Source organism: Botryllus schlosseri, chromosome 14, assembly GCF_051294905.1.
Source record: "Botryllus schlosseri isolate E-star chromosome 14, Bs_hap1, whole genome shotgun sequence".
NCBI lineage: Eukaryota > Metazoa > Chordata > Ascidiacea > Stolidobranchia > Styelidae > Botryllus > Botryllus schlosseri.
This window is the reverse complement of record NC_137249.1, coordinates 14,442,822-14,459,394: the sequence shown is the minus strand read 5'-3', so window position 1 is coordinate 14,459,394 and position 16,573 is coordinate 14,442,822. Positions and strand designations below refer to the sequence as shown.

The window sequence follows — 16,573 nt, the reverse complement described above, 5'->3', positions numbered from 1 at the left end:
GCTGTTTCCAGCAGCGACGCCAACATGACCTGACAAATTTCGAAACAGTTGTCTGATTCAACCGTGACAAGAAGAGTAACAGCAATGCCAGTCGATCTTTTATCGCATTTTCTGAACCATGTTGCCGCGTAGACTACTTTGGCCAAGCATTGGACGAATCCAGCATCCATCTGTTTAGAGTCAAGTGTACCTGTTTGATGCTGGTGTGATCAGACTAGATGACCCTCACGGTCTTATCGATCATTCCTATCTAATACCGAATACTGTGCATGCATATTTTCTGTACCACCACCACTGCCGTGTGTTATGTATTTTGGTTTGATGAAAAATAAAGACTCTCTCTCTCTCTCTCCACCGACTCCACAGACATAGCATAGTTAATTATCTGGGTGCATTTTATCAGAGTAGACATATTTGCAGAGGAAATCCAGAAAACAACAAATTTACAAAGCTGGCTCATCATCATCATTATTGGTGCAGGGCTGCATCAGCCATGGAAGGAATGGAGAAGGGTTGAATGGTTTGCTCAGAAATGACGCCGAACAACAGACTTCTTCTCATATCACTGAGAGCTGAAATTCATGATAATGGCCTCTGTAACGAAGGAGTGACCTTTATTTCATACTTGCTCAATGCTCACTCACGCATTGAAACAGGGAGTTCAGTTCTCTGTTGGAAGGGTTTGGGGTGCATATACTTACTTGGAAACGAATGCAATGCAAGCTCCATATGGGGATTTACTTGCGCCGCTGGAAGATACGTATTCTCACCAAAAAAAAAACAGCCAATGTAAACTAACGAACGCTGTCCATTAATGCTTTAGAATGCATGAAAATGTACTAAATGCCCGTATACGACTGGTAAATAGGCTATAGTGGCCTAAATTTAATAGTAGCCCACAAATACATGATAATAATATTCTGCGGCCCGCAGCGTCTTTATTTGTAAAAATGAGGCCCGTTGCACAAGGGAAGTTGAGAACCCCTGGTCTAGCCCAATGACCTTATAAACACACGGCCCTGAGAATATTTTGTGCGGCCCTCGTCGAAAGCTTAAGTGCAAAAGCGAAAGCAAAGTCATCCAAATATTTGAAAATGTGATTTTTTTTCGTGGCAGGCGTGAATTGTTACTTTGTAAATCACATTTTAGCGATGGGTGTGGATTGTGGAATGTCATTCTACAAGTTCCCGCCAAATAAAGATTACTTGCCTAGTCTTGGAAAGACATTGAATCCCTATTATTGACGGTGCAGCGTCACCAAAAACCATGGTTGTAATGACTCGAGTCATGACTCGACTCGAGTCCGTCTCGAGTCCGACTCGAGTCACGATTTTCTAATGAATCGACTTGAGTCGAGTCATTTTCGCAAAATTCGGAAATGACTCGACTCGACTCGAGTCAATCTGTGTATCTACTCAGCTTGGACTCGAGTCATTGCGCATGACTCGGACCAAGTCATATGACTCCATACTCAAACGGCCAAGACCGACATTTCATTGTAATTTCGAAGAATAGTAAAGTTACCACATTATTGGGATTTCGTCTATCATTGGTACTGGTAGAATACTTGAAAATGCGACGACAAAATGCTAAAAGTGAGGAAAATTAGTGCGGACCATTCGATATCACCAAGCAGAGTGATAAAAAGTGATGGGTTAACAAGACTTCAACTGAAAATTGAGCAGTTAACACAATGACTTGGACTCGGACTCGAGTCATAATACCATGACTCGGACTCGACCCTCTCATCGCTGACTTGGACTCGGACTCGGACTGGACTCGGTGGTGAATTGAAAATGACTCGACTTGACTCGAGTCAAAACTATAAAAGTGAGATTGACTTGTGACTCGGAGCCTTGTGACTTGGTTACCCCCTGCCAAAAACTAGGAAATTGGCTCGCCTGCAAATTTGAGGTTGAGACTCCTGCTGGCCTAGTTCCAGGTGGATCTCTCATTTCGAAGACTACTCCAAGTCGTTTCTATAGCGGTACCATATGTCCTATTATATGAGGATTTGTCCTTTTTTTCGCAATCCGTCATATTTTAATAGAGCTTTGAGAGTTATGCGACTGTACTAAAACAACTGCAATTTAGACTCTTGTGCATTTAAAAAACAATGTTTTCATTCCCTTATCTCTAACTACGGCTAAATTGTACTTGCATTGTATTTCGAATTGGTCCATGATACTGTGTCTTATTTTTCTTTTCGTTCGTTAGTTAATTTTTTGTTTTGTTTATTAGTTATCAACTGCGAAAATTGCTCCCGTCCTGGGTGGCTCGGCTCTGAAGACTTTGTCATATCGAGCCTCCCGTCTACCTTGCATGTCGCATTTCACTGTTACATTTTTGTTGTGTAATGTTGATATGTAATGTATACCAATAAAGATTCTCTCTCTCTCTCTCTCTCTCTCTGAAACGTCATATTAGACTACCTCAAAACAGATGTTAAGCCAAAGGCGCTATGGTTTTGATTTTGACGGTATTCTATACGTATTTGGGAGACAAGATTTCGTACGGTAGATCTTGACTATATCAGCCAACGATGTTTATAGTTTCAAGGCTATGACTAAATGATTAAGGTGGTAATGGCCTTGTCGAAGTAGACTATGCAATGTGTACGGCTGTGCGCTAGACTGAAACTATAGAAATTAAACATGGAACGGCAACGACCGATTTTGCAGCTTCGTTCCGCTTCGCCGACGCTGGAGTAGAGAATTGTTTTGCGTAAGCGACTGTAGGATTTCTGGCAATCCAAAAGCTATCGTCCCAAGCGCAGAAATTATTGAATCTGGACTTGATCGAAAGCTACTGTTGCACCGATTCCGAAAATATAAATTAAAATAATGATCAGGTACTGATCCACCTAGAATCCGTCCTCCAAGTCTGAAATATCGGCATTGTTCGAACAATCGGAGAGTCGCAACGGGTCATTGTTATGGCCATTGTGTTGAGTTACCCGATTGTTCTCAACAATGCCGATATTTCAGACTTGGAGGACAGATTCTAGGTGGATCAGTGCCTGAACAATATTTTAATTTATATTTTCGGAATCGGTGCAACAGTAGCTTTCGATCAAGACCAGATTCAGTAATTTCTGCGCTCGGGAAGATAGCTTTTGGATTGCCAGAAATCCTACAGTCGCTTACGCAAAACAATTCTCCACTCCAGCCTCAGCGAAGCGGAACGAAGCTGCAAAATCGGTCGTTGCCGTTCCATGTTTAATTTCTATACTGAAACTATGCTCTGCATAACAATACGTAATAGTCGGTCTATTTTGACGGTGTTCTATGGAGAGTTGTGAAACAAGATTTCGAATGGCATATCTTGATTATATTGATTATTTATTGGTAGTGAGTGATCCCAACACACTGAACACAGCACCACAGCGTCCCTTTTTTTTTTTTTTTTTTGGCTGTCCGCCAACATATTTATTGCTTTAATAATTTCAATACATATAATTTCAATTTATATTTTATCGCGCGCACTCTCATTCACACGCATGAAATATGCAAACACAAAGCACACACTCTCACATAGACATTCATATTTCGCCGCGTTCTTTTCCGTTTCGTCCATCATCCTTCGTCCGTTGGTATTCCCCATCATCCTTACTTTCGTCTTTCGTCTTTCCTTCTTTCGTCATCGTCCTTATTGTCGTTTCCTTCCCCATCGTTTTTTCTTTCTTCGGTTAAGAATGTTTGAATTTTTTTCGTCCAATTTTTTATGCTCTCATTAATGAGACTTTCTTTTTGCAGTTTGATTCTCTGCAAAATTTTCATCAGGATGACTTCCGCCGTGTTCTTCCTCCATGCTTTTTCGTCTGACAGGTATGCATTCGATATGTCTAGGTGTTGTTTATATCGCAGCACCGTACGCTTGAATATCGATATCAGCGTCAATTTTACACTGTCTTCATTCAGCTTATTGTGAAGTATCATTTCTCTGTTCGTATGCCCCAATTGGAGGGCCTTTTCTATATTCTTCAGTACTCCTCTTGTTACTCTGCAGTCCCTGTAGTATACTCTCGTCACTAGCATCAGTCAGTTACTAATGTCTCGCGCTTTATACGCCCATGATAGAGTGATCCTATGACGTCAGATTGCGAAAGAAAACATCACACGGATATTCTATTCTCGACGAATTATGAGCTTATTTTCTTTCCTTATTCGTATATACTTTGTGTAATAAGAGTTGAATACTGTTGTCGCTTCTTGTAACAAGCACTTCCAAATTTATGTTCTGGAGGATTACAGATACCTGTAATGGCAGGAAACGGTACCGATCTTGAATAATCTATGGTCTGGTTCAGGAAGACTTTCGATCGTGATTCGTGATAGTGTTACATCGCACTTGAAGAGTCCTTATGTTCATGTCAACTGCAGTTACTTAGGGTTACCATGCGTTCCCTTTTAAAAGGATTTGTTCTCCTGACCTCTTTTCTGAGAATTTGCCCCCTTTTTTAAAATTATTTGTTAAATGTACGTGGAAACCAGACTGGAAACAGTGGTTGTTTTCGGCAATAAGTTGCGCGTGACAGAAGGGTTTCTTTTATAGAATAATTAAGGAATTAAATGGAAAGTTGTGCGTGACGTCGCCACCAATTCCTCTCTGGCGTGGAAATAGGACTGAGATATAGGAAATCAGCGCGCAAGTAACGGTCCCGCGGGCTTTTCGGGACTTGATCCAGAAAAACGACGAGTTTTTTTAGTCAACCAATCACGAAATGGGGAATAATTTAGTAATAATTTTTTCCGGATTTTACTCCAGTGTTGAAAGTATGAAAATTATCAAAAAGTGTCATCTTGAGATTCCCAATGTATATGATAACCCTATGGTTATACTTGATTAACTAGCCTAAATAAGTTGAAGATAAGTAAAATTCTGGGCAAGTCTGAATAACATGTACAATGTATATCAATGTACATTTATGAGTTCGAATATTTCTTATAATTTATTGATGGGATATCCTTGTCTAAATATTTTTAATGTTTTAATTCTGAATTTCTGCATCTGCGACGGGGAGGTGTCATGAACGATGTTAAGTTTTTGTTCCTAAAATTAGTTGCTCTATCCTTAGCAACATAAAAGTTTATATTCTCTTTTTCAAGAAATTTATATTTTTCTGATTAAGGCAGCAGAATAACTCCAGAAATCAACGCGGAAATATGCCTAGTAATTCCGGCAGCTTCACACCGTCCAGTCCACCTCAAGACGAAACGGATTCGGCAAGGACAAGGAAACCAGACAACACCGCCTTCAAGCAGCAGCGGCTTCCGGCATGGCAGCCGATCCTGACCGCCAAGTCTGTGCTACCCGGATTTTTTGTGATTTCGGTTATCTTCATCCCATTGGGAATAGTCCTGCTTTTAGCTTCAAATGATATCGTCGAAGTGTCGCAGGAATACACAACCTGCACGTCTACCGGCAATGTGTCCTGCGACCAACTCCGTTCAAATCGGTCGTCGGAGGCAATGCAAGAGTCTTGCACCTGTTCCTTTAACATCACAGTGCCAGCTATGACGGGCGAAGTTTTTGTCTACTACGGCCTGACGAATTTCTTCCAAAATCATCGGAGATACGTGAAATCTCGTGATGACGTGCAGCTTAATGGACAGTCTGTTTCAGCAGCCACGATCAGCACTGACTGTGAACCGTATGATAAAGTCAACGACACCTTCTACTATGCACCAGCCGGTGCTATAGCCAACAGTCTATTCAACGATACATTTGCTATACAAAATGCGGATGGCAATAATCTCACTATTAGCCGAACAGGTATCGCTTGGCCCACTGATAAGAACCAAAAATTCAACAATCCAAATTCATTTGCAAACACCGTGAAACCACTTTACTGGCAAAAGCCTGTCACGGAGCTTGATACTGACGCGGCAAATGATGGTTATGAGAATGAAGGCTTGATCGTCTGGATGAGAACAGCTGCATTCCCGACATTTCGAAAACCGTACGGCCGTATAACAGGTGGGTTGCAAAGCGGAATCTACACTGTCACTGTTGATTACAACTTCCCAGTGACCTCGTATGATGGTACAAAGCGCATCATTCTGACCACTACAAGCTGGATCGGGGGGAAAAACATATTCCTCGGCGTCGGATACATCGTCGTTGGGGCGTTATGTTTTGCGACTGCTGTTGCACTGTGCGTCGTGCACAATATTACAAAAAAGAAAAGTGCAACCACAGTCCCGCGTTAAGCAAGATGCAAAGTTCCTGTATCTAATTTATGATTGCTGTTGCGTGGACATTAAATTGGCACCGGTCCTCTCCTTTCTTACTTCACCAATCGTCACTGTATAAGTTCCGACTCCGGGCAATTTGTGCAGCTATTTTGTCCCGAAGCAAATAGGAGTGATATATATTTTTTCCGTATAAAAGTATTTATCGATGTTTCGCAAATTAATTTGTTACTCCTGTTTCATGTTCGTCTTGGGTAGGCATTCGTTGGATCACATCGCAATTCCTTTGCGATGTGACAATATGCTCCAAATCAGTAAGTTAACTTGACTGTGGACTGTGCTCAATTTGTTCTACTTTTAAGCAGTACGTACATGGGTAACCCCATGTTGGATTGCATATCAATTCCTTGGCAATGTGGCAAATCTTCATGTTAACGTGACTGTTGACTCCTTAATTTGTTCTACTTTTTAGCAGTTCGTACTTAGGCTGTATCTAAAAGTTGTAACAGCTCTTTGAGTTTTTACCACACTGCTATTCTGTACCGGATTGATTGCAGCTTTAAGACTGTTTGATGTTGTGTATACAGGATGAAAACAGGCGTAAGCTGTTTCCTGTTAGCAAAGCTCTCAACTTGCTTTAGTAGACATTTATAGTAGGATTTGCAACGAGTGAATTCGTCAACATGTTGGATATTAATCTATTCACACCTGGATCTGTGCATCAGAGATCGGGCGAAAGCCTATGCTGACATTCTTCGCCATCTTCGTACGGCAAGGATGAGGACTTTACGGTACTGTGGGGCTATCGATGCGCAATTTCGTGATTTTATAATAGTCGGTCGTTGGTTATGTGTAAGGCTTGCGAGGAGTTTTTTCTACCAATACATAATTTGTGTACATCGACTGTTTTTTCATAGCATATAGACGCTGAGGCTTGATGACCCAGTACAGTGACCGAGTAGCCTATGACATGTGACTCGAAATGTAGAGAAACTAGACTTAGAGGTCATGGAAATTTGGCTTTCAATAGAACTGATGTAGCTTTATTGACTGTCTGTCTTTAATAGTGTAAAAGTAAGCTATTCGAACTGCTAATTCAAGTGTTCACGTTTTAGAGATGGAACTAGCCACTTTACATAAATACTTGTAGGAAATAGCTTTTATATTGTTGCAACGGTTCCCTCATTACAACGTTCAATTTGTACCACCACTCATTCGGCAACACTCCTGTACGTGCTATAGATTAAGATTTCTATTTTATCTGACACTGTCACCGACAATGAAGTAGTTGCCCATTTCTGTCTCATACAAATTTCTCTTCATATCACCAATCGAATCCCGCTTTTCACCGCTTCATCCTCTATTTCTGCATCACTATTTGAAATTGGCGGCAACACTTACTTGGACCAGCTCCGAACACTTCGCCTGTTACAATGGCTCTCACAACCAAAGTCAGGCATACGTTGCCATCCCAATGTTTAATTTAATGCACGCCATCGCAGACAATTTATCAATTCACTTCTTTCATGATAATACTGCATTCAAGCAGAGCACGTGAACACAATAATTGAAGAGATATGAACATGAATCATGGAATCATGGAAACACAAAACTGCAAATGACTGTCAAATAACACCACGTAAAGCATGTACCGGTTCATATTCAGGAGAAATTTTGAAACTGCTTCAAAATACATACTGGAACTTACGATGCAGGTTAGGCCTAACCAAAACATCACCACACATTCCCTTTTATAGCAAGCTGGGCCTACATCGTAGCCACCAAGGCCATAACAGCACTTTACTGCCAGGCCCCCTAAATGATTGTCTTGGCTTCACATAGGGTGATCAACTGAGCTTCACAACCCATATCCCCATTTTTTCAACAACTCATTTCATCACAATTATTCGGGAGGAGGGTATACCTATACTTGAATCAAATAAATCCAGCGACACTAAATCCCGCGAAGCGCCAATAGAAATCTGCTCGAAAACAGTTGATGTTGACATCAAATAAGTTGGGTCACCCTTCCAGTTTGCTACTTTCACAATTGGGGGTGGCAGTTACAGCCCTGGAGGCCACCGCCAGGATGATTGTTCTAGCGATTCGATAGCAATTTATGGAACTAATGGATATAACAAACTTGATAAATTTACCTAATAGGGAAAACATTTATACCAGATATATTCATACTAAAGGTTGGATATTTCGCCATGCAACAGCCTATTCTCTTGCAAAATTTCGATAAAGTCTATTGAGCTGTTCCAAAAATATGAAAGTTAAGACTGTATGCGGTCCGAGTCGGAAATAGTAGGGCGTGAATCCTTTCCATAAACTCAACACCCCTTCTTGTCGAATTGTTTTGGAGAGAACATTCTGAAATAGAGTGAATCGGAAAACACAGTTAACACATACAGATGTGGAAAATTTCAATGAAATCTCACCAAAGCTCCTGTATATTCGGGTTTGCCATCGATCACTTTCATACTTTGAATCCTATTTAATAGATCGGATATTACTTCAAGAACGGTACAAAATGCCAATGCAAGCTACACACCTAGTTTTGGCGATATCGACTGGCATTGAAGCGACTGTTGTGACAAATCCACTGATCATGCTTGCGACGAAATGGCAAAATACATTGTCATTAAAATAACCTGGATAACGAAATGTTGATTGTAATAGGATCATACTATTGAGTTATTGCAAATAAAGTATTGCTGGAATGTGGCAAAATTTGTCATAATTGACATAGACGTGCACACTGCACAGTGCACATGCACATTGATTTGACTACAATTTGAGACAAGTAGATTGTTTGCGATGCATATTGAATTTGCTTCAATTATGCAGCTAAACACTGTGTGCACTGTGCACAGGGTTATGGAAATAACATTTCATAAATGAAAGACCGGCATGTAGCATTGTCACAGGGCGATAGGTCACCAAATGCAAGAACTAGTTTGATAAGGTATTAGTGCTATCATTCTCTTTCCACAAAATTACTAAATTGGAATTGTTTGGTGTTTTTTGCAAATGTATGGAACATGGATGATAGCCAAGCCAAGGGTTAATTTCCACGTAGCATCGCTGTGGCATTTGGTTTTGTCAACCTCTAGCCCAGGGGTTCTCAACTTCCTTGACATAACGGGCCGCATTTTAACAGCAGAAGACGCTGCGGGCCGCAGAAAATTTTTTATGTATTTGTGTGCTACTAATAAATTAAGACAACTGTAGCTTATTTACCAGTTGTATACACGCATTTGGTACATCTTTATCCATTCTGTAGCATTAATGGACAGCGTTCGTAAGTTCGCAGTTGCTGTTTTTTATAAGATCAGGCGATATGTAGAACTCCAGAAGAAATTGTCGGGGTATCATTTTAAGCTTCTACGCTTCGTTACAACAACTGTTCTTCGACAAATATGGCACATCGGTTTTACATAACAATACCGTGCCAGTATAATAGTTGCGTTCATAATGAAAGACGTCGCGGGCCGCAAAACAATCGCCTGCGGGCCGCGGGTTGAGAACCCCTGCTCTAGTCATTCAATCAAATATAAATATTGTCACCAGCAGCAATTAATGTTTAGCACAAATGAAATGTCAATAGTAGGCCAACTGCATTACGGATTAGAGAACAGAAATAGAGCACCGATGGAAGAGAAAAGTGCACAAAACTGACTAAAAATCGATCAAGACTACAAGCAAACAACAATTACAGGAAGTCGATGTCATTTATCGGGCCTGATAAAATGAGATGACATATTATATTAGTTACTTAACTGACAAGATGAATCGATACGTGAACGGAATTTGGGCTGCTGTAGTAATGTCTTGGATTTTTTAAATCAAAAGTGCAGTCAGATGCCGAAATACTATGATTTCTCAGATTATTAAGATCGTCGGCTTCCAAATTGAACCCTGTTAGATGTATTATATCTAGGGCAAGTTTTTGCAACTTTTTTTTACAGCTTCCGGCAGCTTCCTAAATACTCGTAAGATATGAAGAATGCTGTTTTAAGCTGTTTGAAGGAATCTTATAGTGAAACTTTTTACAACTTTTGTCCATTTTTTTCATGCAACTTTTTGCAACATTTTGCAACTTTTTAAATTTTTCATGAAAGTATTTTCGATTTTGTTGAAATACACGGCTAAAGTCGACTGAAACACCGTAAATCAGCACCGAAGTAACGCTTTTACGGGTATTTCAGGAGCTGACCGGAAAATTGACATTTTTTTTTAGTCAACCGAGCAAAATGATTTATTTTGCTGTTCGTAGCGTAGTTAAGAAATGATAACTGACAAGTGGACTAAAATTCATGAATTTCATTCAAAATTTACTTGTGTTTGAACACACAATTTGAAGAATTGCTGAATTAATGAAGTGCTACTGAAGGGTACGGACGAAGTAAAGTATCAATGTATGTATCCCTTTAACACTTCACAATTGCATCAACCAAAATACATTTGACACATCTTCAGCGAGTACTATACCGCACACGCCAAAGTAACCTACCTGTACCAAGCAGAGACTGCTTCGCTTGTGAATACGATGCTAATTGTGCCGCATTAACGACAACTGCCCTTGAAACTGTAGGCCCGCATCCCTGAATGAAAAACATGTGATCAATTAGAAAGTAACAGGCGTGAATAATCATGCGATGTTGAGACACATAGCAGGTGGCATTCTACTCGAGTTTCGCAAGTACCGTACGACTTCCTGTAAAATTCAGCCATATGCAATATATCCTATAGCACATCCACAGTATTCTACCATCCAACGAGTGAGTGCGAATTATCTTTCATAGCTTGAAAAACGTAGTAGAAACACGCATACCCGCCAAAGAGTGAAGAGGCCTTCCTCCCTTACAATACGGGAGAGGGCGTTGAAAACACTGGTGTATCCTCTCCTCTGCTCCGGAGGAAGTCGTCCGTCCGATGTCATTCTAATCAGGGAAATTTCCGCAGGAGTACCAACAAACGCGCCAACCGCCCCAGCGGCCATACCTGAGAAAGTACAGGTTTGTGTACCGCGATGAAACGAAAATAAGATTGAAATCAAAAATAACTGTGGTGCAGCGGTGACAATGTGCCAAGTACGTATATTTCTGCGCCGCTGTGGATATGGAAGTGTATTGTACAGATTAGAGCTTGGCTCTAGTCTGTGGTTGATGAACTCCGGTCTGACATGTCTATTTCGCCTACAGATGTTTGTTACTTTATTTATATTATCTTGTCAAGCTTAATTCGCTCAGCATGCATCTTATATGGTACAAGGTTTTACAATCTATGACCATGACGATGTTACTACCGTTTCGAGTTCAACATACATAAATGAATTCCAGAAAGCAAAACCTTTTCAGCATGGTCAGTGTCACCACAAAGTCAACTACTATATTACTACTGATATATCAACCAATAGCACCACAAATTTAAGATAATTTAGAATAGTGGCAGTAGCGATTACACTACTGACACGCCGATATATATCGACAGGAATTAGCCGACATTGATATTGCCACGGAGACAGATGTCAATCGGGCTGAAGTGTACCACCAAGCACGATGAAGAACTCGGAGTCTCTTTCATGTCAATTCAAATATATAAGTTACATATGCAGCTGGATGATCAATCCCAATTTGAGTCACACATACCAAAGTTTATGAAGCCTTGACAACCGCAACAAGATTTGCTTACAACAGGAATGGTTTCTTAAAAGTGCAGGCCGAAACAGTGCCACACACAAAAGACCAAGAATAACGAATGTAATACCTAATACAGCTTTGGTAGCGAAGTTCGGAGGTGTACCGTCTTTTGATGCCATGTCCAATAACGTGTTGAAGACCCCCAAACGCGTTGTAGTGTAGGATGCTTGTCTCAACAAGCCAGCGGACAACCTTGAAGTGGTAAGAGCAACAGGTAAGTATTGGCAAAAAACGAATTGAAATTGGAAAATTCCCCACAATAATACGTGGGTGCCAGTAATGGAAATAGAACATTTCAGCAATGAAATGATTGAACCGGGTCGTTTTAACAGTATATGCTCAATAGGGTTGTTCAGATTTGAAAAATTGTCAGGAAAATTCGATGCTTGTGACCCAAATGAAGGTTTAGTACATAAAAACACTTTTATGAACAATTTTGGTCATCTTCGTCGTGATCTTCTATCTCCGAAAACCCCCCAAAGATCCACGGGGCAATTCTCCTTACTACTGGATATGTAATGTTGACCACGTCACCGGTTTATAGCTTTTGTGACGTTGTCAATTGAAAACGGCCGTGTAGAGATGATATATTGCAATAAAATAGCCATGATTTCAAAATCGTACTTAAATGCAGTCTCATAAAGGCCACATGCATAACGATTTCACTCTGCACAACCTGTCTATCATGCTCATGGGAATCATGTATTGGTTGCACCATTGACATCTGCTTGTTTTGGATCGTACATTGAAGAAGCGCCGTTGGGTTGCAATTCGTGAACAAATACTGATATTCCCAGCTAGTTTCCAGCCATAAGGTATTATTCAAAGGTATATAATATCAGTAATACTTTTCTCAACTTCAAATCATCTGTAAAGTACCAAGTTATCTTATTTTATGGTAGACTGCAATTTAGTTGCAGAAGAATGTGTGAAACAAAGCGGATATGGGGTTTGCGGACCAACCATGAACAAGATTCAGGTCTGCCCACTATTTGGTCTGATATTCTGGTCACTATTCGGAAGGATATTTATCTGAGTGTATTAGTCACTCCAAGTTACCGACTCTAGATGAGGTTCTACTACATCCGCCATATCTGAAAGAATATTGCCCCGAAACTACCACAACGCAAGACTGTGTCCTTCTAACTGTTGAAGACGTTGACAACGTATAGAATATGACAAGAATATCTATAAGGAAAGCGCTGAACATTGTGTTGATGCATTGTTTCAGGCATTCTTCTTCAACTAAATTGCAGTCCACCATAAAATAAGATATCTGTGTGATTATCTGCGACTGTTCTTCTGTATTTCAGTTTGATCATTTATTACGGTATTTAACCTATGAATAAATGCAAAGTTGCACAATATCTCGGTATTTTACAGATGATTTGAAGTTGAGAAAAGTATTACGGACATTACATACCTTTGAATAATATCTTATGGCTGAAAACTAGCTGGGAATATCAGCATTTGTTCACGAATTGCAACCCAACGGCGCTTCTTCAATGTACGATCCAAAACAAGCGGATGTCAATGGTGCAACCAATACATGATTCCCATGAGCATGATAGACAGGTTGTGCAGAGTGAAATCGTTATACATGTGGCCTTTATGGGACTGCATTCAAGTACGATTTTGAAATCATGGCTATTTTATTGCAATATATCATCTCTACACGGCCGTATTCAACTGATAACGTCATAAAAGCCATAAACCGGTGACGTGGTCAACATTACATATCCAGTAGTAAGGAGAATTGCCCTGTGGATCTTTGGGGGGTTTTCGGGGATAGAAGATCACGACGAAGATGACCAAAATTGCTCATAAAAGTGTTTTTATGTACTAAACCTTCATTTGGGTCACAAGCATAGAATTTTCCTGACAATTTTTCAAATCTGAACAACCCTAATGCTCAAGACCTTGATAGCTTCCACACCCTATTTAACGTCCACTTGTATGAATATAACTTTATTAGTTACACGAGCTTTCGGAGCTCTGCTCCTTCATCAGGTGTTAAAGCGAAAGTGGAGTTAAATAGGGTGTGAAAGCTATCAAGGTCTTTCGTTTATATATATATATATCGTCTGCTATCGGCGCAACAAAGTAGCCTACTCAGTATAAGCTTGTAAGACAAGAATGTTATCGGCCTTGTATAGGCTACTAAATGTCCCATTGGAAAATCAAATCGTAAGTAGTCACACTAACAAATTTAATGCTGATTGATTTCACCGTAATCGAGTCAATTGTATAATTTTATCAACTGGATTAGATAATTCAGAAGGCAATGATCGGCCAATGGCTAATGTAAATATCGAATGATGAATAGCGTAAAAGTTATCAAGCCTGCATCCCAAAGTCATTACATCAGGAGAATATAATACCCAGTATAAATGCCGATGACACCTTCATTTCGTAAGATAGTGGTGATGGCGTGAAAGCTGTTCCTGTACATCTTCTTTCCACCTCCCTCTCCGCTCAGCTGCATTCTGTTTTTCACCAGATCAAGAGGTTGGACAAACAGGGTGGCTGCCATTCTAAAAGATAATTTGCATTACTTATTATTATTATTATTATTGCATTAAAACATAATTTGATATACAATGATGAATGCGACGCAATTACGATTAAACATAATCTAAAATAAGTGATTGCTTTCAAGTTACACATCTTTTTTAGGGATGTCCAAAAGGTAGTAGATTCAAAGTGGCGTCCATTTGAATAGCACGTTTAGATCTCGCGTGAATAAATCTCATGTCACAAACATCACATACAAGTGGTTTGTTACAGAAGTGTCACATGCTCAAAATTACATTGATACGGTATCAGTTACGACAGTTAATTGATTTTAGAGAACAAGCAGTCCTTGACTTAGATTTTCACTAAGCCTCACATTCGAGTCTCAGTGCATCACATTGTGTGGTTTGCGTGGTTCAAAACTTGAAATGAAGAGCTTTAATCATCGCTATTTGGCTCTGCTGGATATGCCTCAGAATAATGCAGGTCTCAGGTGGTACCATTATGCTGTCCTATATATATTCACATTATACTCGTAACTCGTATATAGATTCGCTTCCACTTCAGTCATTCCATATAAGTGCTACTCTGGAATTGTCACTAAAAATCACAACATAGCAAATCGAGAATTTTTGAAGCTTTTTGACAATTTATTCAAACTCAATTAGTCTATATGCTACTGAGTTACTGTGACAGCATATGCCGGTATAAAACAATGATTCACTTACCCAGCACTTCCACCAAAAAGAAACTTGAAGCCATTAGGAATCTGTTGCTGCCTCTGAACCCCCATATTACATGTAGTGTACAAGCTCGGATACCGTATTGATAGTTACGCTGTTACGCTATAGTTTTATGACTCCAATGCTCTCTTTTTCGTGCAAAGTTGCAGTTGCAAATGACGATTGCAGAGAGTCAAATTGAGGTCATGCTTGAGGTGACGGACCACTGAGAATTCTGCAAACAGATTCCGGTTATCAGAGATGAGCGGATTTGAAATTTCTATGTCCTAATCCAATCCAAATCCGAACCTTCAAATCCTAATCCAAATCCTAATCCATAACTTCTTCATATTCAAGTCCATGTCCAATCCTAATCCGATTCCAACTGGAAATTCAGAAAATATACTAATTTATGCAATGGAGGGATTCGAAAATTTTCTTTCACAACCAATGATTCACTTGATTCAAGATAACTTAGTAACCATAAGTAGATTAATAACTGATCTGAATAAAGTTTGTCGCCATTCGCCACACGACATTTTAATCTCCCAGAAAATAGGTAAATCCAATCCAAATCCTAATCCGTTCCGAAAAAAATGTCTAATCCAAATCCAATCCAAATCCGAAAAAATTTCACAAATCCTGTTTTTTCAAAACCTAATCCTAATCCATGCTCATCTCTGCCGGTTATATGAGATTCAGAGTCAGCTGAACCGTATAATTTTTAGCTAGTAGCCTGCATTGCACCAAGGAATGTAGTGTAGAAGTCCTTCTACATTTTTGGCCTACTCAACACCAACCGTCCAACCGTTGAGTTATTTACATGTGTTTGATCATCATAACTTTCCTGTAATAAATTAGACGTGACCGATTCGGTAGCGGCTGCAGTTATGAAGGTGCAAGCACACTTTACTCAGACTGCTCTTATTAATATAACGCGTCGTTTAACTCGGTACACTGGCATCCCAATACCACGTCTTATCCAATTCTTCACGTATTAACGATACCCGTGATAAATCAAATTGACATCATCGTAAGGAGTAAAGTTGGCATACCGTCGAGGTCAAGCATGTTTTTCGACTACTCGGGAGCTATCACCTGGAATGCATTACCACCACATATCCGTGAATTGCCCTATAATAGATTCAAAAAAGCCCTACTTGATCACCTCTTATCGTTACACTAACACCTTTGCCCTACCTCGCCCAGACATTGCTTCATTGATCATTTGCTACCATCGTTTAATTTTTATTTTTTTTAACTACTGTAACATTTTTTACAGCCAGACTGTTTAGAGTCAAGTGTACCTGTTTGATGCTGGTGTGATCAGACTAGATGACCTTCACGGTCTTATCGATCATTCCTATCTAATACCGAATACTGTGCAAGTGTGCATGCATATTTTCTGTACCACCACCACTGCCGTGTGTTATGT

General features: G+C 39.9%; 2 protein-coding genes and 1 long non-coding RNA gene across 3 annotated transcripts; 2 read left to right on the top strand and 1 right to left on the bottom strand.

The window, feature by feature from the left end:
• Positions 1–5,081: 5,081 nt before the first annotated feature.
• LOC145455434 (cell cycle control protein 50A-like) lies at positions 5,082–6,418 on the top strand. The gene has a single exon (XM_080333403.1). It carries the CDS (start codon positions 5,166–5,168, stop codon positions 6,210–6,212), a length of 1,047 nt encoding a protein of 348 aa, XP_080189529.1. The 5' UTR covers positions 5,082–5,165; the 3' UTR covers positions 6,213–6,418.
• A 135-nt stretch (positions 6,419–6,553) lies between these two features.
• Positions 6,554–6,798, top strand: LOC145455437 (uncharacterized). The gene is made up of 2 exons (XR_013920332.1): positions 6,554–6,636; positions 6,695–6,798. It is a non-coding gene; the product is annotated as an uncharacterized LOC145455437 (long non-coding RNA).
• Positions 6,799–8,332: 1,534 nt separating this feature from the next.
• On the bottom strand, positions 8,333–15,343 carry LOC145455436 (mitochondrial 2-oxoglutarate/malate carrier protein-like). Its single transcript, XM_080333404.1, has 8 exons — positions 15,145–15,343; positions 14,284–14,436; positions 11,970–12,094; positions 11,035–11,204; positions 10,714–10,804; positions 8,752–8,851; positions 8,639–8,690; positions 8,333–8,570 (listed from the first exon to the last, which is right to left on the bottom strand). Exons 1-8 carry the CDS (start codon positions 15,207–15,209, stop codon positions 8,418–8,420), a joined length of 909 nt encoding a protein of 302 aa, XP_080189530.1. The 5' UTR covers positions 15,210–15,343; the 3' UTR covers positions 8,333–8,417.
• Between the last annotated feature and the right edge of the window lie 1,230 nt (positions 15,344–16,573).